Source organism: Mobula birostris, chromosome 24 (genome assembly GCF_030028105.1).
Source record: "Mobula birostris isolate sMobBir1 chromosome 24, sMobBir1.hap1, whole genome shotgun sequence".
NCBI classification, from domain to species: Eukaryota; Metazoa; Chordata; class Chondrichthyes; order Myliobatiformes; family Myliobatidae; genus Mobula; species Mobula birostris.
In genome coordinates this window covers 38,274,345-38,301,984 of record NC_092393.1, presented here as the reverse complement: position 1 = coordinate 38,301,984, position 27,640 = coordinate 38,274,345, and the positions used below count along the sequence as shown (strand labels likewise).

Sequence of the window (27,640 nt, the reverse complement as noted above, 5' to 3'; positions counted from 1 at the left end):
GCAGTATTGTTGAGATGAATTTTGATACAAATCCTCTTCAGTGTTTAATGCAGCCACCAAAGAGCAGCATGTTGAAAGGCCAGGGCAGAGCAGAAGTGGAAAAGATGCTGGGGGAGTCTAGGACAAGAGCGCATAGCCTCAGTATCGAGGGGCATCTATTTAAAACAGAGATGCGGAAAAATTTCTTTAGCCAGAGAATGGTGAATTTGTGGAATTTATTACCAAGGGCAGCTGTGGAGGCCAGGTTGATGGTTGTATTTAAGGCAGAGCTTGGTAGATTCTTGATTGGACACGGCATCAAAGGTTATGGGGAGAATGCCAGGAGTGGGGCTGAGGAGAGGGGAAAGAGGCCACGATTGAATGGTAGAGCAGACTCAATGGGCCAAATAGCCTAATTCTGCTCCTATACTGTCAGAGGCCCAATTGATTTTTTTTGCTAATTGGGCACGCTGTTTGATTTAATTAATTAGAAGGCTTAATTAATTTGAAAAGTAAATATTTAAAAACAATAGAATCTCCAGGATCTTGTCTTTGCTTTGTGGTTTATTGCTGCTACGTCTAAGTCGGATGTGGAGAGGAACTTGACGAGTGAAAGCACTGCTTAGTACTTCCCCATCTAAGCAATAAAATCCATGGCTTTGGGAAGAGTTGTATGATATAGGAATGGTTATTGAAAATGGATTGACTCAGACATTGACCTGAAATATTCCTGCTATAATACTTTGGTCTGAGATGATTATCTTCTAATAGGTGCAACCATGTTCCTTTATGCAAGTTGTGACTCCAGCTACTGTAGAGTGTTCATATTGATTGCCATTGCCTTAAGCTTTGAAGACTCAATACCTGACTTGGTCAATTTTGCTGTAATACAAAGGACTGTCGCAAGTTTCGAATTCTATTTTTGGGCATGTTTGGATCAAGTTTGTAATGAGATCTGGGCCTGAGTAGTTCTGGTTGAACCCCAACCAGACACAGTGAAAAGATTGAACTAGACTAACTGGATGGAAATAAGATATGATATTAATTTTTTAAACTAAGATTCTTACGCTGTTTTAGTAATCTTTAACATAGTTGCATTTGGCCTCAGTTGAAGCAATGCACTTTCTACACGTGTTGACTGAAGTGAGGTCATCACTTTATTCTGCCTCCATTGACTTGAAAGGTGCAATCTGATGTCAGTTTTGATATGAGACAGGATAAGGAGGGAAAGGTGAAGAAATCATGGTTGACAAGAGATGAGGAACATCTAGTTAAGAGGAAGGAGAAAGCATGCTTAAGGTATAGGATGCAAAAATCAGACAGGGCTCTTCAGAGTTATGAGGTAGCCAGGAAGAAGCTTAAGAAGGAACTTTGAAAGCTGGCAGGGGAAATGTGAAGGGCTTGGTAAGTAAGATTAAGGAAAACCCCAAGGCATTCTACACAAACATGAAGAACAGGAGGTTGACTAGAGTTGAAGGTAGGACCAATTGGGGTTTAAGGTGGGAATGTGCTTGGAATCTGAGGAGGTAGGGAAGGTCCTGAGTAATTGCGTCTGTGTTCACCAGTAAGAGGGAATTTGACGAATATGATGTCAGCATTAGAACAGGTTAATGTGCTGGAGGATTTTGAGGTTGGGAAAGAGGCAGTGTTGGAGCTTTTGAAAAACATTCGATAGACAGGACTCCAGTACTGGGGGAGATGTACTCTAGGGTATTATGGAAAGTGAGTGAATGGATTGTTGGGGCACTGATGATGATCTTTGCATCGTCACTGACCATGGGGAAGTACCAGAGGATTGAAGGATGACAAATATTGTACCCCTTTGTTCAAGGATTTATGAGCATTAAGAGAAGCATGGCAGTCAACACAACTTTGTGAGGGGAAGGTCATGCCTCAATTTGATTTTTTTTCAAGGAAGTTACACAATGATGAAGGTGGAGTAGTGTATGTGGGGTACACAGGTTTTAGTAAGGTTGGCTACATAGATTCTGAATTTGCTAGCCCACGGAAGGCAGAGGGTTAAAGAAGGTGGAGTGTATTCTGCCTGGATGTTGGTGACCAGTGATGTTTCACAGTGATCTGTTCTGGGACCCTGCTCCTTGTGATTTTTATAAATGACTCTAATGAGGAATTGAAAGTGTGGGCTAGTAAGTTTGCAGATGACATGAAGGTTGGTGGTGCTGTAGATAGTGTAGAAGGTTGTTGTAGGTTACTATGGAGCATTGATGGCATGTGGAGCTGGGCTGACAAGCAGATGGAGTTCAGTTGGGAAAAGTGTGAATTGATTCACTTTGGAAGGCCAGACTTGAAGGCAGAGTACGAAGTTAATGGTAGGGTTCTCTGTGAAGGAACAGATGGATCTTGGGGTGCAAGTTCATAGATCCCTTAAGGTTATCACACATCTTGTTACAGTGGTTAAGAAGGCATACAGTGTAATGGGGTTGGCCTTCCTTGGTTGGTGATTGAGTTCAAGAGCCATAATGTTGTAGCTCTATAAAACTCTGCTTAGTCCACAGTTGGAGTATTGTGTTCAGTTTTAGTTCTCATTATAGTAATAAGCTGTAAAAGTGATGAAGTGTTGTATTGGTTATAATAAACTTATAAATCTATTTTTGACTGTACTGGAGAGGAATTGCACATATGAATAAATAATTTATTAACATTGCCCTTTATTTCAATTCTTTGAGTTAAATTAGTATTGTCCTGTCAAAGTCATTGGAGAAGCTGTCCAGCCCTGGAAGACGAAATGCTAAGCAAGTGTATACTTCACAAGGTGCAAGTGTAACTTACTCTGTAACAGAGGTGGATCAATGTGTGGGTGAAGATGGGAAAGATAAAGCAAAGGTAGCTGCAAGCTTCTTGTGTGAGCAGATTAAAGTTAAGTAGCACAAATACTGAGTCCTGATGAATGAGCAATCTGCCATTTTTTCAGTGGACTTTTTCTGTATCCCCTGATGTTAATTTAATTTTGACAGAGTAGTCAGCATGCAAAAAATACATGTATTGTTTGATTATTTGCCTAACTACCTTCTTGTAAAGCAAAGTCATTCTCTTGGTTTGAGACCATAAGATATAGGAGCTAGCTTAGGCCATTTTGCCTATCGAGTCTTCTCCGCCATTTCATCACAGCTGATCCATTTTTCCGCCCAGCCCCACTCCCCTGTCTTCCCTCCCCTCCGCCCCGCCCCAGACCATATCCCTTCATGCCCTGACCAATCAAGGATCTATCACCTCTGCCTTAAATATACGTAAAGACTTGGCCCCCTCAGTTGCTTCTGGGACCAAATTCCATAGAAGCACCACTCTCCAGCTAAAGAAATTCCTCCTCATCTCCATTCTAAAAGGACGCCCCTCTGTTCTGAAGCTGTCCCCTTTGGTGTTAGACTCTCTCACCATAGGGCACATCCTCTCCATCTCCACATTCTTTCTATCAAGACCTTTCCCCATTCGATAGGTTTCAATTACGTCACCCCTCATTCTTCAGAATTCCAGGGAAGATAGGCTCAGAGCCATCAAATGTTCTTCATATGACAAGCTGTATAATCTGGGAATCATTTTCATGAACCTCCTTTGAACCCTCTCCAGTTTCAGCATATCCTTTCTGAGATAAGGGGCCAAAAACTAGATGTATTTACTTGGATTTTTAGAAGAATTTGATAAGGTATGAGGCCACATATGAGGCTGCTTAACAAGATAAAATGCTATGGCGTTACAGGAAAGATACCGGCATGGATAGATGAATGGCTGACAGGTAGGAGGCAGCGAGTGGGAATAAAGTGGGGGGGGGGGGTCTTTTCTAGTTGGCTGCCAGTGAACTAGTGTTGTTCTTCAGGGACCAGTACTTTTCACATTGTTTATCAATGATTTAGATAAGGGAATTGATGGCTTTGTGGCAAAGTTTGTGGATAAAGATAGGTGGAGGGGTAGGTAGTGCTGAGGAAGCAATGCGATTGCAGCAGGATTGGAAGAGTGGGCAAAAAAGTGGCAGATGGAATACAGTGTTGGGAAATGTATGATGCATTTTGGTAAAAGGAACAATAATGTAGATTATTATCTGAATGGGGACAAAATTCAAATATCAGAGGTGCAGAGGGACTTGGGAGTCCTCGTGCAAGCCTCCCAGAAGGTTAATTTACAGGTTGAGTCTGTGGTAAAGAAGGCAAATGCAATGTTGGCATTTATTTCTAGGAAAGTAGAATATAAAGGCAGGGAGATAATGCTGAGGCTTTATAAGACAATAGTCAGGCCACACTTGGAGTATTGTCAACAGTTTTGGGCCCCATATCTCAGAAAGGCTGTGTTGTCATTGCAGAGAACCCAGAGGAGGTTCACTAGGATAATATCAGGAGTGAAGGGTTTAACATATGAAGAGCGTTTGGCAGGTTTGGGCCTGTACTCACTGGAATTTAGAAGAACGTGTGAGGATCTCATGGAAACCTGCTGAATGTTGGAAGGACTGGATAGGATGGATGTGGAGAGGATGTTTCCTATAGTGAGGGTATCCAAAACCAGGGGGCTCAGCCTCAAAATTGACCTTTTGGAACAGAGGTAAGGAAGATTTTTTTAATTAGCCAGAGAGTAGTGAATCTGTGGAATATTCTGTCAGAGACTGCAGTAGACGCCGAGTCCATGGGTATACTTCAGGCAGAAGTTGATTGCTTCCTGATTGGACAAGGCATCAAAGGATATGGCGAGAAGGCAGGAGTATGGGGTTGAATGGGATCTGGGATGGCGAAGCAGACTCGATGGGCTGAATGGCCTAATTCTGCTCCTATGTGTTATGGTTTCCCTCTGTCTCTCTCCTTACCACCTCACCATCTGCACTCCCTTATAAACCTCTTCCTCACTTCCTTCCATTAAAACAAAGCAGCATCTAGGGACGGATCTGGCAGCCACATGCAGAGGAAGAGAGACACTCATGGTTCCAAGTAGTGCAGGACCATCTGACAGGAAGTGATTTATTTTTAAGTTTCTCAATATTTAAGGGGCATGTAAAAAATTAAACCTTCATTTAGCACAATTCAAAGCTTTCAGCTTGTGGAGAGCAATCAGCTTACCAGGTCAAGCAAGGATTATTAGTTGAACTGTTTTGAATATTTTACAATTGCTCAGAAATCAGCTTAGCATTACAGTGATTTCCAGTTCACTTATTTTAGGTAAACTAAATGCTGCACTTAGGAGCAGCACGTAGCTTTGTAACAGTGTGCACCTTCAGACTGTAGTTTTCTAAGTGATTTGCAAAGCTGTCGTTTATAGAAGTAGAGTTATGGAACATTTATCCTGAGCAGGTCAGTGAAAAAACTCTAGGCAAAACTCTTTCTGTTGTGATGGGTAACAAAAACAACACAAACAAAATGCTGGGGGAACTCAGCAGGCCAGGCAGCATCTATGGAGAAGGGTAAACAGTGGACGTTTTGTGCCGAGACCCTTCATCAGGACAGAAAAGAAGGAGAAGTCAGAGTAAGTAGGTAGGGGGGGAGGGGAGGAAGAAGTTCAAGGTGGTAGGTGGGGGAGGGGAGGAAGAAGTTCAAGGTGGTAGGTGGGGGAGGGGTTGAATTAAGGATCTGGGAAGTTGATTGGTGAAAGAGATAAAGGGCTGGAGAAGGGGGAATCTAATAGGAGAGGACAGCTCGGGATCAATAAAGTATGTATATCTCTATAAGACCATGGAAGAAAGGGGAGGAGGAGGAGCACCAGAGGGAAGTGATGGGCAGCTAAGGAGATAAGGTGAGAGAGGGAAACAGGAAAGGGGAACAGTGAAGGGGAGCCCAATTACTGGAAGTTAAGAGAAATCAATGTTCATGCCATCAGGTTGGAGGCTACCCAGATGGAATGTAAGATGTTACTCCTCCAACCTGAGTGTGGCCTCATCATGGCAGTAGAGGAGGCCATGGACTGACGTGGGAATAGGAAAGGAAAGTAGAATTGAAATGGGTGACCACCGGGAGATCCTGCTTTTTCTGGCAGACGGAGCATGGATGCTTGGTGAAGCGATCTGCCAATTTGCGTCAGGTCTCACTGATATGCAGGAGGCTACACAGAGAGCACCGGATACAGTAGATGACCCCAACAGGCTCTCAGGTGAAGTGTTACCTCACCTGGATGGACTGTTTGGGGCCCAGAACGGTAGTGAGGGAGGAGGAGTAGGGGCGGGTGTGGCATTTGTTCTGCTTGCAAGGATAATTACCATGAGGGAGATCAATAGGGATGTTGAGTGGACTAGGAGGTCGCATACCGAATGATTCCTGTGGAAAGTGGCGGGGGTGGGGGGGGAAGGAGGGAAAAATGTGCTTGGTGGTGGGATCTCATTGGAGATGGTGGAAGTTTCAGAGAATTAAGTGCTGAATGCAGAGGCTAGTGGGGTGGTAGGTGAGGACAAGAGGAACCATATCCCTGGTGTGGCAGTGGGAGGATGGGGGTGAGGGCCAACGTGCACCAAATGGAAGAGGTGTAAGTGAGGGGTTACTTTTGTTATGTTACTTTTTTGGGTGAGGGAGGGGTTGGGTGTTTGATGTCATTGTCGCTGTTTTTTTTTGTGTGGGAGGAGCTTGGGGCTTAGGGGTTTGATGTTTTAGCTGCTGTATCCGGCTGGGCAATCTGCTAGTCTTCGTGCGAGGGAGAGGTTGTGGGCTTCGGGGTTTGCGAGTTTGTTTTTCTTTTCAATGCGAGAGAGGGATCCTCAATGACTTCCATGGTTTTCTGTATTTTGTGGCTATCTGAAGAAGACGAATCTCAGAGTTGTATTCTACATACATACTTTGATAATAAAATGAACCTTTAGATGTTGCCTGGCTTGCTGAGTTCCTCCAGCGTTGTGTGTCTGTGTGTTACTTGGGATTTCCAGCATTTGCTGATTTTCTCAGGTTTTTGATGGATATCAATTTGGTGTCAGGGAGAAAGAACATCTTGACCAACAGTGGTAGTTGTTTAAAAGTATTAAGCAGTTTTGAGATTTACATTATCACACAGGTGCAAAGATTGTATAAAAACACGTTGAGGGAGAATAAATTGGTAGGTAAAATTGGTTGTGATTTTAAATCTGAATTATTTAGGATGAAACTCAAGGTGTCCTCCATGAGACATGTTCTTCATGATTGCCCTTGACATTCTCTCACTTTTTCAAAATACTGCTTCAGTGAATCTTCTCAATTGATAATGTTCCCAGATTCTTTATAATCTGATGATCACTACTACTTTTGAAAAATCAAGACACTAAACCCGGGTATGCAATAAGACTTCCCAGTTGGTTCACAGCACTCATCACAAGTAGAATAAATAAGCGTATTGGCGCAATGTCCGTGGGCTCTATGATCGACCATAGTCTGTCCTGTTAGTTTGTGTTGTCATCTCAACCATTATGTTTGTCAATTAAATACACAAGTAATATTTTGAGTGTGATTCAAGTTAAACAATAGACAATAGGTGCAGGAGTAGGCCATTTGGCCCTTCGAGCCAGCACTGCCATTCACTGTGATCATGGCTGATCATCCACTATCAGTTTCCAGTTCCTGCCCTATCCCCATAACCTTTGATTCTGCTATCTTTAAGAGCTCTATCCATCTCTTTTTTGAAAGCATCCAGAGACTTGGCCTCCACAGCCTTCTGGGGCAGAGCATTCCATATATCCACCACTCTCTGAGTGAAAAAGATTTTCCTCAACTCTGTTCTAAATGGCCTACCCCTAATTCTTAAACTGTGGCCTCTGGTTCTGGACTCACCCATCAGCGGGAACATGCTTCCTGCCTGCAGCGTGTCCAATCCCTTAATAATCTTACATGTTTCAATAAGATCCCCTCTCAGCCTTCTAAATTCCAGAGTATACAAGGCCAGTCTCTCCAATCTTTCGACATATGACAGTCCCGCCATCCCGGGAATTAACCTCGTGAACCTACGCTGCACTCCCTCAATAGCAATAATGTCCTTCCTCAAATTCCTCAAAGTTGTGTGCAAATCTTGAGCAACTTATTAAGAAGTTTCTTTTTCTTGTTCCCCCAGGCATTGATCTTTTTGACAATAATAGCTGCTGTCTGCTTGGGCCTCAATTTGATTTTCATTCTGATTTACTTGTTATGCATCTGCTGCTGCAAGCCAGCTGACGACGAAGAAACCAAGAAGCTACATTCCTGCTGTGTCACATGGACAGCTGTGGCTGCTGGTCTTACCTGCTGGTAAGTGGGGATATGATACTTGAAAGAATTTGTCAATGTTGTCCTGTGTGCCATTGTGCAAGGTGCAGTTTCCTCCTTTAGCAGTCTATTGAGCTCCATCTCCAGATTTTGCTGTGATTAATCTTTTTCATTTGAATGACATTGAACTCAGCATTTGGCATTGATATTTTTTTAATGGATGACCACTCAGTTGCCACTTTATTTGGTATTAGATTAGATTATGAGGACACTCAGTCCTCGTTTATTGTCATTCAGAAATGCATGCATTAAAAAATGATACAATGTTCCTCCAGAATGGTATCACAAGAAAAACAGGACAAACCGAGACTAAAACTGACAAAACCATATAATTATATCATATAGTTACAACAGTGCAAAGCAATACCATAATTTGATAAAGAGCAGACAATGGGCACAGTAAAAAAAAGTCTCAAAGTCTCGATCGACTCATCATCTTACGCAGGTGGTAGAAGGGAGAAACTCTCCCTGCCATGAACCTACAAGCGCCAACAACTTGCCAATGCATTGAAAGCACCTGACCGCAGCCGACTCTGAGTCCGTCCTAAAACTTCGAGCCTCCGACCAGCCCTTCCGATACAACCTCTCTGAGCACCATCCTCTGCCGAGCAACAAGCAAAGCCGAGGACTCAGGGCCTTCTCCTTCAGAGATTCTGGACCACACAGTAGCAGCAGCAGTGAAGCAGGCATTTCAGAAGTTTCACCAGATTTTCCTCCGTGCTTTCACGTTCGTCTCCATCAAATCAGGATTTTGCACGGCACCTTACTTGACAAATAACAAACATCACCACTGTAGTGGCTGCTGTGAGCTGCGTCGCGCCGCCACCTTCTCCTCCCGCCAAATATCTGGTAGAACCTGGTGTGGTCTCCTGCTGCTGAAGGTCATCCACGTCAGGGTTCAGCACGTTGTACATTTAGAGATGCTCTTCTGAACGCCACAGTTATAATGCATCATTATTTGAGCTATTGTCACCTTGAACCAACTTGGCCATTCTCCTCTGACTTCCCTCATTAACAAACTGTTTTTGCTGCAGAACTGCTGCTCACTGAATGTTTTATTTGTTTTTCACACCATTCTCTGTAAACCCTAGAAACTGTGCATAAAAACCCCCAGGGGATCAGCAATTTCTGAGATACTCAAACCACCCCATCTGGCACCATCCATGGTCAAAGTCACTTAGATCACATTTCTTCCCCATTCTGGTGTTTGGTCTGAACAACAATTGAACTTCTTGACCATATCTGCATGCTTTTATGCATTGAGTTGCTGCCACATGATTGGCTGATTAGATATGTGCACTAACGAGCAGATGTACAGGTGTACCTAATAAAGTGGTCACTGAGTGTTTGTGAGTAAAGGCAAACTCAGTTATGTTGAAATCAGTGGTTCAGGTTTGTCAATGTTTATTCAAACTTTGACTCTCTGAAGGTGAGTGTACCCTGGATTCTAGGTTTTACCTTTGGTATCGATCAAACTAATCTCTACAGTCATAATTGTAATCAGTGTTCGTCATTAGGATATGCATGCAGACTTCTGAAGTATAGTGGGTCTTTCTGTGGTGAATAGCATAATGATAGTTTATTTTTCTACTGCTATCAACATCCATGCATGCACAGTACCCAGTAGAAGTCATCAGATCTTGATCAGAAGTGAGAACCCAGGCTGAAGTCCTTTTATCGCACCAGTTGTCTATCCCAAAAAAATTGAGGCAACTTATAACATCCTTTACTATTTGGCTGAGATCAACAATCTGCTCATGTCAAATGCTGGAAAGGATTCCACCCCCCCCCCCCCCCCCAAATAATCTTTAAATTCCAGGCAACAGAGCTGTTGAGATTTATTTGCTGGATGGATTCAAGACTGAGGAAGACAGAATTTTGGTCGACAGAGTAGAAGGTTTTGGGAAATGGGCAGAAAAGTGGTCTTGAGGCTAATAAAAGCTCAGCTTTGATCTTGTTCATCAACAGAACAAGCTGAAGGGACCAGAAGACCAACCATGCCTATTTCATGCATAACATTTGTAGTACTTTTTTCAATGCTTTTCAGGCCTCTTAAAGTTTAAATTTCAAAGTTTGAAGGAAATTTATTATCAAAGTACATGTATCTCACTATATATAATCTTTAGATTAATTTTCTTGAGGTCATTCACAGAAAATACAAAGAAACAAAGAAAAAAATCATAATAAATATCAAGAATATGAGATGAAGTGTCCTTGAAAGTGAATCCATAGGTTTGAGAAGAGTTCAGTGTTGGGGTGAATGAAATTATCCCCCCTGGTTTAAGAGCCTAATGGTTGATGGTTTAGCCGATTTCTTCCAGTATGCTGACATTGACCGCCATAATTAGTAGCCTGTTATAAAGGATGATGCATCCCATTTGTTCTAAAAGTTTATGTTGTCAATTTTAGTGAATGGCTCTTGTTAGATGTTCAGTTATAGGTATTCTTTCTCACAGTGGTGCACTGTGTGAGTTTGTCAATATTTTGCTTGTATTTTGGATCTGTGAACTTCTGGGACGGCCAGCATTTATTGCCCTTGCGGAGGTGGTACTGAACTGCATCCTTGAGCAGCTTCATTGCCTTTGTTGGAGGTGCTCCATCAATGCTGTTGAGTAGTGAGTCACAGGATTTGGGAGTGGTGATATCAATTTGGAGGGGACCCTGTAAGTGGTGGTGTTCCCAGTCTGCTGTTTTTGTCCTTGACAGTAGAAATTGTGAACTTGGGAGGTACTGTTTGAGTAGCTTAGGTGCAAAACTGCAGTGCATTTTGCAGATGGTAGAGAGTGCAACTCCTGTTCACAGTGGTGGAGAATATAAATAGTTGTAAATAAGATGATCTAATTTGAATCAAATGACACACACACAATGCTGGAGGAACTCAACAGGTCAGGCAGCATGTATGGAGGAATAAACAGTCAATGTTTTGTGCCAAAACCCATCAGATGTTGCTTTGGATTTCTAGCATCTGCAGAATCCCTTGTGCTTCTAATCAAAAGAGCTTCATTGTCTGAGATGGAATTGAGCATGGGAGTTGCTGGAGCTGCATTCAATTGGAAAGTATCCTATCATGCCAGTAGGATGATAATGGAAGAGTTTTGAGTGTTACGAGCTGATTCACTTGCCACAAGATGCACAGCTTATAGCCACAGAGCTGGTTTCAAAGGAGGTGAAGCTTTGGAACCCTCTACCCCAAGGGGCTGTGACGTTCATTCCAAAATGAATTTAGTATATTCCTGGAATTAAACAGAGCCAAAGTATTTCCTTTTTCAGTCCAATTACCACTGAATTTCTATGCTGGCCTTCACTGACTTGTAGACAGGCATATTCCATTTGCTTTGAACAGTAAAGCTAGCCAGCCTCTCACCCACATGTGGTCTATATTAACAATTAGGTCAAATATAATATTTCCAACTTTGCTGATAATTAAGAATCCAGACGAGAGTGCAAAGATGCTTAGGGAGACATAGTCAAGCTGTGTGAGTGGGTAAGAGCATGGTAGAATATAATCTGAAAATATGTGAGGCTGTTTGCTTTGAAATATATAAAAGGAAAGCATTGTGTTATTACCTGGTGAGAAATTTGTTGGTGTTAAGGTTCACTTGAGTGTGTTTTACTCAAGCCAGTGAGAGCCAGCGAACATACTCAGTGGTGATTGGATGGGCTTACGGTATAGAGTTATGCAGCATAGAAAGAGGCCCCTTCGATCCAGCTCAGCCATGCTGACTGTATTATCCAGTGAGCTAGTCCTATCTGCCGATATTTGGCCCATAGCCTTCTATACTTTTGTCTACATACTTAATTGAATTCCTTCAAATTAAAGGAGTGAAGATGCCTTAAGTGTGTAGTGTTTTGGTGACATTGCTCTTGAGTACTATGAGTAACTTTGCTTTCCTTCCTTAAGAATGGATATACTTGCCATTGAGGGAGTATAACAAAGATTCACTAGAGAGGTTCCAGGGATGGTGTGGTTGCCATGTGAGGAGGGACTGAGTTAATGCAACTGTATCCTTGAAAGCTTTGAAGAATCAGAGGAGGTCTCATTCTTCTAAACTCAGGAAAATGGAGCTTTGCAATGATTTATTCTGGAGGGCCATGGAGTTCATTCAAAACACATGCAAGTAGATTCTTGGAATTTAAGTGAACCACATTTTTGCTTTGACAATCAAATAAATCGCATCAAAATTTAAAATCTGTCTATTCTTCAACACTTAATAAAGCAACTATTTCAGTTCCAGATCATATAGCTTTCTTTTTATTTCCGAGTACACTTATGACTTGGAGCCTAGTATAACTTTTTTTTGTTGGGAGCTGCACAATGTCTCAGGGAAAGTCAGTTGTTTGGGCTGCATTGAAAAATACTTAGGTGATTTTAGAGATGATTATTAATTCCTTCTCTCCTGACTTCATGCAATGTTTGGTGGAGATATAATTCATAGGATCCTGTCAGTCCCCTGAATTTCATATAATTTCACTTTGTATTGCCAGGTAGGATAATCTGTGAGGCATTGCACCTAAATATTATTTGACTATTTGATATTTACTTCGAAACATGGATAATGAACTAGAGGTAGATATGAAGGCCTTAAAAATCCACACAGGGTGCTGGGAGGATACAGCAGATGACCACAACAAATGGTGAGGTACTCTTCAACAACAACTAGAGCAAGGTGAAAGAGTGATCCTGAGTCAGTTTGAGGAGCGCAGAGCCAAAAGGAGAGCACAGCGGACAGTGGACAGCAATTCCATGACACCCTACACATGCAGCAACTGTGGCAGAGCCTGCCATTCTAGGATTGGCCTCAATAGCCACAGTCAATGCTGCTCAACAAGCCAGTGACTACCAGAGGCACAGCACCCATGGTCGACCACGACCAACGGAGGCCACACACACATAGGCTTTTTAACCGTTCAGCTTCCCTAACCTGGGATGTTGAGATGAAAGTATCTGTAAGTCTTGCCCTACCTGTAAACTAATTAAAAGTTGGATAGCGCCTGTTGGCTTCTTTATTTGCATATTGTGGCACTTTGATGCATTTTAGATACGGAACTTTCAGGTTTAGCACTGTCCAATGTGATTCCCCTGCCTAAAAGTCTATTTTTAGTCAGTAGATTAGTCTGAAGTAAATATTTAATGAGCACGAGATTTTCTTTAGTGCCTTGTCATTTTGCTTTAAATTGAATTAAATGGTTGACTACTACTACTTGCTCATGAACAAAAAGTACATTATCTCCAAATTCTTATTGGAAAAAAAAGTCTGGGTTAATAATAACATCTAACTCTATGGAATAGTAATAAATTTAATCTTCATGTAATTTGGAATTCTTATGATTATACTGTCATGGTGTACAACTAAACCTAATTTTATCTTGTGACTTTAGCATAATTGGTTTGCCTTTTGTTTGATTTGATACTGTGGCAGCAACAAAATTTTGTTCATAATGAACCATTTTTTCCAGCCTTTCCTAATTTGTTTATCCATTTGGAGTACAAGCAATTAATTTCTATATTGCACAGGTGAGGTTTTAGCTCCAATATAAAAATAATTTAAGTTTATTTTCTGCTAAAATTAGATTCTAATTATCCTTACTGAAAATTCCTGAAGTTTTCTTCAATTGTTGATATCAGTTCTTACTTTCTAAACCATAAGTGGGAAGGTTTTGGATTTAATCCTTACCATTTTTTTTGAAGCCTTCTTTGCTAATGAATCCAAACCTCTCCATTATCAGTCAAGTCAGTTGACCACTATATCACCATCTCCTGTTAACAGAATATTCTGCTGTATATGAAACCCAAAGTATTATGATCTCCACAACGGCAGTGAGTGGGGATTGTGACATGGTTTGCTTGTGGAAGGGCAAGGTCATATATAGCTGGATGCCATGTAATGGATTGGCGTACCGTAGATGATTTGCAACAGTTGTTGGATGGATGAAGACTATTGCATCCAGGAGCAGATGACAGGAATGAGGACAGATTAGGGAACAGGTGAAGGTGATGAAGGGTGATTGTTGATCAGATAAGATACGGTTGGTGAAAAGGGGGCTTGTTTGGGCATTTGCTGGGGCAGTCAGGATAGGATGGAGTGAAGATGCCAGGTGTTAGGCAGATCTCAAATTATGATATTAATTTTGCTTTGAACTTTGATCATAATGGGGATGGACATTTGGGGAGCGGTTTAGAGGTTGCTGAGGGAAATGGTGGTATAATCAGTAATCCAAATCTTTGTTTTAAAAATAGTGCTCCTTCTGATTTTCAGAGAGCATTCATGGATGAAATTTGTTTTTTTTGTAGGGCACCAAACACAGTAAGTGGCACAGTTGCGAATGCTGTAGAAATTTGGAAGGAATTGAAATTTTACTGCGGTCTTACATAGCTTTACTGTGTTCAGCTGACACACTGTTATATCCTTAGGCATTGCACTTGGAAATGAAAGCATACACTGTTACTTGATTCGAAAGATTACTTGCTTTTTATTCTGCATAACTTTAAATTACATAGGGAATGAAAGGCCATAACATTACAGGTTTCCCCCGCCATCCGAAGGTAGAGCGTTCCTATGAAACGGTTCGTAAGCCGAAATGTCGTAAAGTGAAGAAGCAATTACCATTTATTAATATGGGAAAATTTTGTGAGCGTTCGCAGACCCAAAAATAACCTACCAAATCATGCCAAATAACACGTAAAACCTAAAATAACAGTAACATATAGTAAAAGCAGGAATGATACGATAAATACACAGCCTATATAAAGTAGAAATACTTTTCCACAATCATTACCGCACTGTTCTCCGAAGTGAAATCTCACACAAGCGCTCTTGGCAAAAACACGGCGCAAGCGCTCTCCAGTAACCTTTAAGCTATGAAGCTGCCAAATCATACCAAATAACACGTAAAAATACACAGCCTATATAAAGTAGAAATAATGTTTGTACAGTGTAGTGTCACTTACCGGAATCGGGAAGACAGCGCAGAGCACACTGATGATGGTGTGTTAGACTGAGTCGTCGCAGGTTGGGTGGTGCAGTGGCCCCCACCCTCCAGGCCACCGACCGATACATTGCCGCGAAGCATGCAAGGGGTCCAGCGGTAGCCGGGAGGTACACAGCACATCTTTAAGAAAAAAGCCGAAATAAACATGCTAATTAATTAGGTGCCACCCGACACGTAATTGTCGGCCCAGATCAGTGCCGATTTCCGATTGCATCGCCTGTGATCTGGGCCGACATTTACGTGTCGGGCAGCACCTAATTAATTAGCTTGTTTATTTCGGCTTTTTTTCTTAAAGATGTGCTGAGTGCGTCCCAGCTACTGCTGCATTCTCCGCGAATCTGTATCTGTCCGGGGCCTGGGTGTTGGGGTGGTGGGACACTGGGGTGTCATCTCATCGTCGTCTGTTTCCATTAGAGCAGGCAGCTCGTCTTCTCCTATGACTGCCCGCCTCGATGTCGAAGGTCGAGGTTCGTCGTCTGCTGTGGCTGATGTGGAAGGCTTGCTTGACTGCTGAGCCTCACACATTTTTCTATCATACAGTTCTTTGTAAGCACTCAAACCATCCTGCAAATATCCCCTAAACCTACGTACCCTTTCAAAATTAAAGTCATACTTTATCATTGCAGCGAAAATCTCACGCAGTTGCTTCACGTTCATTTCGCTACTGAATTTGGTTTCGATTGTTATCCTTTCCTCTTCCAATTGCATCAGCTCTTCATCTATCTTGGTCATGGGATGCCAAAACCTCTTCAACATCATCTTCGTCAACTTCCACAAGCCAAACTCACTTTGTCCTTACTTCATTCACCAGGATCGAAACGCTTAATTATGTCTAGTTTTACGCTAAGTGTAACACCCTTACGAGCTCTTTCAGGCTTTTCCAATACCTCAGAACTCATCTTGCAAACAGCTGCTCACAGGCACCTGTTAATGCAATGCCGACGAGAATGCAGTTCCGAATCCCGGGGAGAGCAGCTGCTCGGGGTGTGCGCTGCCTTTTATTGTGCGCTGATTTTTTATCGCGCGCTGCTTTTTTTCGTAACATGAAAACACCTCCTGAAAGCGAAAACAGGGTACTAATGTAGGCCTTTTGTAACAGTGAGGTTTCATAAAGCAAACGTTCGAAAAGCGGGAGACACCTGTATCTTGAAAACGTTGAAACTATTCTAATAGTGCTATCTAATTTGACATTATCATCCCTTTTGTGAGTGCTCCTGTCAATGAGGGATGGATCCAAGAAAGTAACTGAGTTGCAATTGCTATTCGGTCTCTCAAACACCTTGTAGTTTAATAATATGCTCAAGTATTTGCTATGTTTGTGGTACTGGGAAGCTGGGTGGCTGTGAATAACACACACCCGAGAGATGGGGAACAAACGTGCAACTGTTTATTTTGCCTGTAAGTCATCTACCCGGATTGCCCCCTCACATTCCGTTTAGTACGTAACACATGGGGAAGCTTGACAGCAAACTGCAAGGGTCAAAATATACACGACTACATAACATATCCCTCCCCCCTTATTTTCTCCCCTTCCCATTCACAGACCAGCTCCTGAACTATTAAAATTCAATGGAGTAATTATCAAATTCAACCAACAACAAAATGCTTTTTTTTTCTAAACGAGGGAAAGAGGGTAGACTGCCTCAGACATGACCCTGGGGATTGTTCTGTCCCCTGTGCTGAGGGTTATTCACTAAACTAGAGATTCAACCGGTTTGTGAGGGTGTAGGCAACCTGGAGATAATGCCAAAGTCGTTTTATCGTTTGGTGGTGTATGTGTAGGTCTTCAGAATCAGAATTAGGATTAATATCCCCGACGTATGTCCTGAAATTTGTTAACTTAACAGCAGCATTACAATGCAATACATGATAAAATAGAAAAATAAATAAATTACATTAAACATGTATATTAAATAGTTAAATTAAAAATAGCGCAAAAACAAAAATAATATTTTTTTTTAGAAAGGTAAGGTAGTGTTCATGGGTTCAATGTCCATTTGGAAATCGGATGGCAGATTGTAAGAAGCTGTTCCTGAATTGCTGAGTGTGTGCCTTCAGGCTTCTGTATCTCCTACCTGATGGTAACAATGAGAAGAGAGCATGTCCTAGGTGATGGGAGTCCTTAATAATGGATGCGGCCTTTCTGAGTCACCACTCCTTGACGATGTCTTGGATACTGTGGAAGCTTGTACCTATGATGGAGCTGACTAATTTTACAACTCTCTCAGGCTTTTGATCCTGTGCAGTAACCTCCACGACCCCGCCCTCCAACCTCCATACCAGACAGTGATGCAGCCTGTCAGAATGCTCTCCACTGTACATCTATAGAAGTTTTCGAGTGCTTTGTGTGACAGACCAAATTTCCTCAAACTCCTAATGAAATATAGTTGCTGTCTTGCCTTTATAGCTGCACCTGGGTAAGTTCCTCGGAGTCCCAGGAACTTGAAATTGCTCACTCTCTCCACTTCTGATTCCTCTGTGAGGATTGGTTCATGTTCCCTTGTCTTAACCTTCCTGAAGCCCACAATCAGCTCTTTGGTCTTGCTGCCATTTTGTGCAAGGTTGTTGCTGTGACCCCACTCAGAAACGAGCTGGTATATCTCGCTCCTGTACTCCCTCTCGTCTCCACCTGAGATCCTGCCAACAATGGTTGTACCATCACCAAATTTATGGATCTTGGCTTGGGTACTGCATTGACATTAGGGGCACCTCAGAAAGCACAGATGATGGGGGTTGACTGGCTTGTCATTTGATCTTAAAGGAGATTCTGCAGTCATTGTTTCAGAATCCTGTCCCATTTCTACAACTGGATCTGGATTGTTCAGTTTGTGTTGGTTTTCAGTAGACTCAGAAACTGGCAGCAGCCCATCAACATGCCTTCTCCAGATGTTGTGTTTACTAGTTTCCTCTCTGTACAGTTGGTGCCACCACCATGACAGGTATCCACCTTGTTCCAGAAGTGTAGCTCCAGGCAAGTCCTCTCCCTCCCGCTGCGAAACTTCTGTACTGCACTTTGGCACGTCTCTCTGCTTGCCTTTGCTGTTCATTCAGCACAATCTGTTTTGTGTTTGGGGGCCTAAGTAGGTCAAGCTGTCTTTTCATCAGCGTAGTGGCTGAAGCTGTTTTGGTGGTAGCATGAGATGTGTTGCGGTAGTCAGCAAGAAAGTGCTAAGTCATTGGTTGCAGGATCCACTTCCCACTGAAGCCTTGTAGGCTTGTTTCATTGAATGAATCGTTCATCAAGGTCATTAGTGACTGGATGTTGTGGTGCTAACTTGATGTGCTGAGTGTTGTTTGCTTCCACAAATGCCTTGAGCCCTTTAGACAGGAGTTGTGGGCCATTGTCAGTTACAAGCTGTTAAATCCCAAAGTGGCTAAAGATGGAACGTAGCTTCTCAATGCACTTCTCAGAATGCTCTTCATGATGGCAACCTTGGTCTATTTGCCGTGTGCCTCCACTGCACATTTGGTGTCTTGTGAAGCCCTGAGCTGTTGATCTCAAGGCCCAAATATTCAATTGAAGATCAAAAGAACTCATATTTGTCCTTCCGGACCCTTTGTCCAATTTCCTTGAGTCTTTCTCATGTAGCATCCAGGTTTTGCCGATGCTCGCACTCATTTTTCTCCATTAATGGTTAAGTCATTCAAATAGCATTGAACCCCTGTCAGCCCACTCAGGATCTGGTCCTGTGCTCGCTGGAAAAGTTCGGGGGCTTTTGTGATGCCAATTAGAAGTTTTTGGTAACTGAACTTTCCCTTGTCAGTCACTATTTTCAACAGTTCCTGAGTCTCTGGCTTCACGTGTATCTGCAAGTATGCTTTACACAAATCAATATTTGTCTACCAGCTAATCCTGCAAAAAGGTCATCAATGAGGGGAAGAGGGTATTGTTCAGCTGCAAGAACTGAAGTCTCCAAAAAAAAACCTTAAAGACTCTTTCCTTTTTAGAACAGGAACCACTGGAGTTGTCCATTTACTTACACACACTGGTTCCAATAACTTTGGCCCAGTCTTTCCAAGTTGGCCTCTATCTCTGGTTTGAGGGTGTATGTAACAGCTCTTGCCCTCAGGCATTTGGGTGTTGTGTCAGGTTTAATAGCCAGTTTAACAGAGATTCCTTTCATACTGCCCAGCTCTCCGTTGAATACTTCTGCATGTTTCTTCAATACCTCTTGTAGAGCAGTGCTCTCGCCAATCAAGTGTACTTCATGTCAGTTGAGTTTGAGTTGCTTCAACCACGATCAGACCAGAAACACTGGATAATTACCTTTAACAATGTACAGTGGAAGTTTCTTTCTCTGCTGATCTCCACTGTATCATGAAATATTCCCCTCAGTGGAACAACCTCACCGGTTTAAGTCTTTAAAATCATCCTTGCTTCTTCTGGGGCGAGATACTGCAGTACCTCCTTGTAACCTGTCTCTGACACCAGCGATACTGCGGCTCCCGTGTCCACCTGCATCCTCACTGTGATCCCATCCAACCGTGGGGTCGACTAAAAGCCATCCTTGTGTCCTGAAACAGATAAAACATGCAAAGCTTCAACTACAAAGTGGGAGTTACTCAATCCATCTTCTGTATCCTCCATCTTGATCACATGCTTCTTCTTGCTTTTCCAAAAGTTATTTTTCTTTATTACCGTGTTTCTGGTTGACAAGTTTCTTTTTACTTTTACAAACATATTCAAAATGTCCCTTTTTGCCAAGCTTTGGCAATCTAAATCCTTTGCCAGCATTCTTTTGCTGAATGCCCAGATTTGCCACTATGGTAACATTGATTGTCAATAGGTGTCTTATTCTTAAAGTCAGTAGAAACTTAATGAATTTGGGAAGATGTGCTGAATGGCTGTGCTTGATTAGCTACCATCTCTACAGATGTACTAATCTCAATTGCCTTCTATAATGTTAGTCTGTCTTTTGTTGGCAAACGTTTATGAATTGCCTCACTATGTGATTCAAGTCTATCACGTAATATGTCATTCAGTGACGGCACAAAATCACGTTCTTCATTCAGCTGCTTCAGCACCATCATAAACTGTGAAATAGACTCACCACCTTCTTGATCCCTTGTATGAAACCTCTGCAATAATCTAAGGTTTAGCTGGTGGTCTTTTAAGACTTTAATTATGTCTTTTATAGGGCTTATCGCCAGGGTTAGCAGGTTGCATTGGACTGCGTAGTAAATGTTTTTGTACCCATCATAGTCAGAAAAGTTGGAACATGAATATCATCTGAAATTTGATTTGTCAGTGCAAAATATTCAAATCTGTCAGTGTATGAACTCCATTGCTCTGTCGTTTTGTCATATGGCCCCAAACTTCCAAATGTTGTTGTCATTTTCAAACACAATCACTTTCCAGAAAATTAAGCATTTCTCTTTTCCCCCTCTCACTTGTTTTATTTAACCATCCAGTTCTCATTCTCTCCTCTCGGATTCTTCACTCACCACGCTTCCTGTGGCCGATTTTTTTTTTTTGCTTATCCACATTACACAGCGGTTGCACACAGACATTTTTTTTCTGCCAGAGGAAATAAAACAATAAATATCAACTGAGAACTTGTCACCTCATCACCGGTTGTTGTGTTTGTGGTACTGGGAAGCCAGGTGGCCATGAATGACATACACGAGAGACGGAGAGGAGAGGAAGGAAGCTTGACAGCAAACTGTGTGGTCAAAATATACACGAATACATAACGGTATAAATTCTCCTTCGCAGCATTGAGATGATCTGTTCTAACTTCACTGAGAATCATTCAGAAGTTCACCTTGATGTAACGTATAGAAACAATATTTAAAGTTCAAAATATCTGAGGGCTTTCAGTTCCTGAGATTAACAAACCATATAAAAAGTATTTTGTTAAAGGAATGCAGAGCAATAATATTCAGTTGCATTTCCCCTTTTGTGTTAAAACTATCTTTAATTTTAACCAGACTGCCAAAATACAGGCAATTCTTCCTGCCAAATGCTTTGAGTTATTGCTGTGACATTCATATGCATTTCTTGCACCCATCTTTACCCTGAAAATGTTGTTGAAATCCATTTCTGGACTATGGCAGAAATTATCTCTTGATAGATTTATTATGGCAGTTTTCACAGCACTGTAATTACTGGCTGGTGAGGAAAATTGCCCTTTATGTGTATTTTCCAAATCAGATTTTTATATAGTAAAACTCGTGCAAACTATTCTTTTCCTTGCAAATCCTCATGCTTCAGGACCTGACACACCAGGGTCTGTTACCCATGCTCCTTCAGAACTCTCTGGGGCCTCAATACCTGCACCTCCATTAAAAGACCATAAGATGTAGGAGATGGTAGGCCATTCAGCCCATTTAGTTTGGCCCACCATTCTATCATGGCTGATATATTATCCCTTTCAACTCCATTTCCCTGCCTTCCCCAGTAACTTTTGATGCCCTCACTGATTAAGAGCCTATCAACCTCCTCTTTAAATATGCTTGGCCTCCACAGCCGTCCATGGCAATGAATTCCACAGACTTGCTACTCTCTGGCTAAATATATTCATCCTCATCTCCATTCTAAATTTATGTCCCTCTATTCTGAGGCTGTGCCCTCTGGTCCTAGACATCCACTATGGAAAACATCCTCTCCATATCCACTCTATCTAGGCCTTTTAATATTTGATAGTTTTTATACTCGTGAACCTCTTCCAATATCAGCACATCCTTCCTTAAATGAGGGGCCTAAAACTGCTCACAATACTCCAAGTGCAGCCTGACTGATGCCTTATAAAGCCTCAGCATCACCTCTTTGCTCTTATATTCTAGTTCTCTCAAAATGAATGCTAACTTAGCATTTGCCTTCCTTACCACCGGTTCAATCTGCAAACTAACCTTTGGAGAATCCTACACTAGGTCTCCCAAATCCTTTTGCACCTCCTGGTTTTTGAATTTTCTCCCCATTTAGAAAATAGTGTTCGTCATTATTCTTCCTACCAAAGTGGATGATTATACACTTTCCTACACTATATTCCATCTGCAACTTCATTGCCCATTCTCCCAACCTTTCCAAGTCTTTCTGCAGACTGCTTGCTTCCTCAATACTACCTGTCCACAAGACTATAAGACAGGGGTCCCCAACCTTTTTTGCACCGCGGACCGGTTTAATATTGACAATATTCTTGCGGACTGGCTGACGGGGGTGGGGTGGGGTGTTAATCACGACCGGAAGATAGATGATAAGTCAACTATAAGTCACTTATAAGTGGCTAATAAACTCAATTTCATTTCTAAAAGGGTTTATCTAACAAATTTAATATTAAACACACAGCGCATATTTTCCTTGCATGAATATAATGATGTCAATTATAAGTCAATAGCATCATAACATTTTAATAATGTTTGGATATTAAATACATAGTGCATATTTTCCTCGTATGAACATATAAAATCATTGCAACACACCAATATCGCTGAATCAGTGGGAGCCGTGGGCTTGTTTCCTACAACAACACGGTCCTATCGAGGGGTGATGGGAGACAGCGATACTCGAAGGGGGTTCCTTATGTCCAGTCTATCCCGCTACGCAGCGATATGATGTTGGAAATGGAAGCAACGTTTTCAGTGCTTTTGTGGCTATCTCAGGATATTTAGCCTTGACTTTGATCTAGAATGCTGTTAGAGGTGTTGTGTCAAACATAGTTTTCAGCCTGCCATCATTTGCAAGCTGGAGGAGTTGATCTTCGCGCGCTGACATGGTTGACGCGTGCATAATAAACTCGGGTGCGTTGAAGTTCAACAGTGGGCGTGACAGGGAATGAGGAAAGGTGCAGCTGACTCATTACAGGGTTACCAGATTGGCTTTTTGGGTGTCAAATTCCAGAAGTCTGGCTTTTCTCCAATGTGGTTGGCGTCAGAAAATTCATTTGGCTTTTGGGCTTTTTTACATGCTAAAATTATCTGCACAAAAATTACGTATCATCCTTTTTCTAAAACATTTTCCTTTTAAGAAAGATGTTCCCTTTAAAGCTTATATCCGTGGTCAGATTATTTCCTATTCGGCTGGTTTGAAAAGACGTGTTAACAATGAAATACTTCTGTTGGTTGATAAAATTAAAGAAGTCGATAAAAAATATGCTATTTCTCCCAGTAAGGAGCTGTACAAACACAAAGCTGAACTCCAATTGGAACATAGCTTATTATTAACATCCTCGATCGAAAATCAATTAATGAGAACTAGAAGTGATTTTTATATTCATAGCGATAAATCGGGTAAATTACTGGCTAACCAATTGAAATTTGATTCGGTTAAACGTCAGATTACTAAGATTCGCAAACAGGGTGATACTTTCACAGTTGATCATGCTGGGATAAACCAAACCTTTCAAGAATTTTATACAGCTTTATATCACTCTGATTTTCCTCATGATTCTAATTTCATGCATGATTTTTTAAGTAAATTGAGTTTTCTGAAACTATCTCCCGAAGATTGCCTATCATTAGAAACTTCCATTTCAGAGGAAGAAATAATAACTGCAATCTCATCATTGAATTCCGGTAAAGCACCCGGTCCGGATGGGTTTACAGTGGAATTAAAAAAATTTTTTTCCTCCATTCTTTCTTCTAAGTTGTCTGGAATATTCAAGGAAGCAATCAGTTTAGGTAAATTACCACAATCGTTTTATGAAGCCTCTATTTCCTTAATTCTTAAAAAGAATAAAGATCCTACTGATTGTGCATCATACCGACCGATATCTCTTCTGAATGTAGACTCTAAAATTTTTTCAAAAATTCTAGCAACTAGATTGGAGAAGGTGTTACCTCAAATTATTTCCATGGATCAAACCGGATTTATTAAAAATTGCTATTCATCCTTTAATATTAGGAGGTTAATGAATATTGTTTATACCCCCTCACTTACTACCCCGGAATGTATTATCTCATTAGATGCTGAGAAAGCCTTTGACAGAGTTGAATGGCCTTATTTATTTAATGTTCCTGAGAAATTTAATTTTAATTTGACATTTATATCTTGGATTAAATTGTTATATTACTCCCCGGTAGCCTCGGTTCGTACAAATAATTATAGATCTCCTTTTTTTCGTCTTTTTCGTGGTACTAGGCAAGGTTGCCCTCTTAGTCCTTTACTATTCAATATTGCTCTTGAACCTTTAGCAATTGCTATTCGTGACTCGCCAAATATTGTTGGTATTACCCGTGGAAACGAAATACATAAATTATCATTATATGCAGATGATTTGTTGTTATACATCTCTAACCCGGAGAAGTCAATTCCTGCTATCCTAGATCTGTTAGCTCAATTTAGTAACTTCTCTGGTTACAAATTGAATCTCAATAAGAGTGAATTATTCCCTTTAAATAAGCATGTACCTATTTATGGATGTTTACCATTTAAATTGGTTGCTGATTCATTTATATACTTAGGGATAACAATTATGAAAAAATATAAAGATTTATTTAAAGCTAATTTTTTACCTTTAATTGATCAGATTAAACTTTTATTTACCAAATGGTCGCCAATCTCTTTGTCTTTGATTGGTCGGATTAATGCTATTAAGATGATCATTTTGCCCAAATTTTTGTATATATTCCAAATCGGTTCCAATTTTTATCCCAAAATCTTTTTTTGATAACGTAAATTCAAAAATTTCTTCATATATTTGGCAGAATAAAAAACCTAGGTTAGGTAAAAGGTATCTACAGAAATCTAAAAAGGAGGGGGGGCTCGCCCTCCCGAATTTTAGATTCTATTACTGGGCAATTAATATTCGATATTTAAAATTTTGGTTACGAGATTTGGACGTATCTTTAAACCCTCACTGGGTAAATCTTGAATCTAATTCATTACAAGGGTTTTCCTTGGGTTCGGTTTTAGGAACTTTACTTCCTTTTACTTCTTTTAAATTATATAAACAAATGAACAACCCAATAGTTAAGCATACTTTACGTATATGGTTTCAATTTTGAAGATTTTTTGGATTTAATCAATTTATTCTAGCAAGTCCCTTTATATCAAATTTTCTTTTTCAACCTTCCATGATGGATCAAGCTTACTTTGATTGGAAAACCAAAGGTACAGTATCTTTTCGCGATTTATTTTTGGATAATTGTTTTATGTCTTTTGATCAACTCTCTAATAAATATAACTTACCCAGATCTCACTTTTTTAGATATCTACAGATTAGAAACTTTTAAATTACTGTCTCCCCTAATTTTCCATACCCATATCCAATGGACACTTTGGAAAAAATCTTAGATTTAAATCTCTTCTCAGAAAAGTGTAGTAGCAATTATATATAATATAATTATGAATTTATGTCCTGATGCTTCTAATAAAATTAAAGCTGACTGGGAAAGAGAACTTGAGATGAATATACCGACTGAAAAATGGGAAAAAATTCTTCAGTTGGTGAATTCATCCTCTGTATGTGCTAAGCATAGGTTGATACAGTTTAAAGTAGTGCACAGGGCTCATATGTCCAAAGATAAACTATCTCGTTATTACTCTTATATTAATCCAATATGTGACAGATGTCATTTCGAGATAGCTTCTTTAACCCACATGTTTTGGTCATGTCCCTTGTTGGAGAAATATTGGAAAGATATTTTTGATATTATTTCAACGGTCCTAAATATAGAATTACAACCTCATCCAATTACTGCTATCTTTGGACTACCAATGATAGATTTAAATAATTTAACCTCTTCATCACGAAGGATGATTGCATTTCTTACTTTAATGGCTAGAAGGTCCATTTTGTTGAATTGGAAAGAGATTAACCCTCCTAATGTATTTCATTGGTTTTCACAAACTATGGTGTGTTTGAATTTGGAGAAAATTAGAAGTGCAGTTTATGACCCTTCCATTAAGTTTGAAAAAACTTGGAGGCCATTTATTCAGCATTTTCATTTGATGTAATTTGATCATTTCCAAACTTGTTTTATCTCTCTGTACTGTTGTTGGAGGGGAATGGAGTCGCCGACACTAAGGTTTTCTTCTTTTCCATTTTTAAGTTGTTAGTTTTGCCCAAGTCTTTTAGTTTAGTTGATTAATTTAGTTTTTCTTTGGGGATGGGGTTTGTTTTTTTTTCTTTTTCATGATTTTTTTTCCAGTTTTTTTTTGCTTTGTATTATCCGTTGTTAGTTCTACATGATTGGGAGCCTTGTTAATTTACACTATTTGATTTTACAATTACTTTTCTTAAGTATAACAGTATATCTCCTACTATTTGTATTATTGCTATGTTTTGTTTCTATATTTTGAAATTAATAAATTTGAAATAAAATTAATAAAAAGATGTTTTTCGGTCAGTTACATTTCGCAATATTTCTGCCGCCAAGAGTCTGGGCAAGAAGGCGCCAATTGGCAAGTTGGCAACACAGTCACGTCGCCAAATCATATAGTTTCCTTGTGGCCCAGTGGTTAGGGACCATTGCCATAAGACATAGGAGCAGAATCAGACCATCTGGCCCATTGAGCCTGCTCTGCCATTCAATCATGGCTGATCCTTTTTTTAAAATCTCCTCCTCAACCCCAGTTCCTGGCCTTCTCTCCGTAACCTTTGGTGCCATGTCCAATCAAAACCTGTTAATCTCTGCCGTAAATACACCCAATGACCTGGCCTCCACAGCTGCATGTGGCAACAAATTCCACAAATTCCTCATATGATAACCCTTTCATTCCTGGAATCATCCTTGTGAACCTCCTCTGGACCCTCTCCAATGCCAGCACATCTTTTCTAAGATGAGGGGCCTAAGACTGTTGACAATACTCAAGGTGAGGCCTCACCAGTGCCTTATAAAGCCTCAGCAGCACACCCCTGCTCTTGTATTCCAACATCCTTGCTCTTATATACCCTCCACCTATCTTCATATCATCTGCAAACTTGGCCAGTAAGCCATCAATTTTGTCAACAGGTCATTGACATACAAGAGGAAAAGAACTGGTCCTGACACTGACCCCAGTCAGTCTGAAAAGTCCCACGTTATGTCCACACTTTGCCTCTTGCCAGTCAGCCAATCATCTATCCATGTTAGTATCTTTCCTGATTTCCTGTTATCTTATTAAGCAGCCCAAGTGGTTAAGGTGTTGGTCTAGTGATCTGAAGGTCGCTAGTTTGAGCCTCAGCTGAGGCAGTGTGTTGTGTTCTTGAGCAAGGCACTTAACCACACATTGCTCTGCGACGACACCAAACTGTATTGGCCCTAGTGCCCTTCCCTTGGACAACATCAGTGGCGTGGAGACGGGAGACTTGCAGCATGGGCAACTGCCGGTCTTCCACACAACCTTGCCCAGGCCTGCTCCCTGGAAACCTTCCAAGGTGCAAATCCATGGTCTCACGAGACTAACGGATGCCTATATATTATGCAGCCCCATGTGCAGCACCTTGTCTAAGATCTAAGTAAGCGACATCCACAGACTCTACTTTGTCTATCCTGTCTGCTATTTCCTCAAAGAATTCCAACAGATCTGTCAGGCAAGATTTCTGCTGAAGGAAATCATGCTG

The 27,640-nt window shown here is 41.0% G+C and overlaps 1 protein-coding gene across 2 annotated transcripts in view; it reads left to right on the top strand.

Annotated features, from left to right (window-relative positions):
• ttyh2 (tweety family member 2) overlaps nt 1–27,640 on the top strand; it is a 132,054-nt gene that overhangs the window by 28,111 nt on the left and 76,303 nt on the right. For both annotated transcript variants that reach the window (XM_072241993.1, XM_072241992.1), the window contains exon 2: nt 7,975–8,147. In XM_072241993.1, coding sequence (XP_072098094.1) covers nt 7,975–8,147 — 173 coding nt within the window. The remainder of the gene's footprint in view (nt 1–7,974; nt 8,148–27,640) is intronic.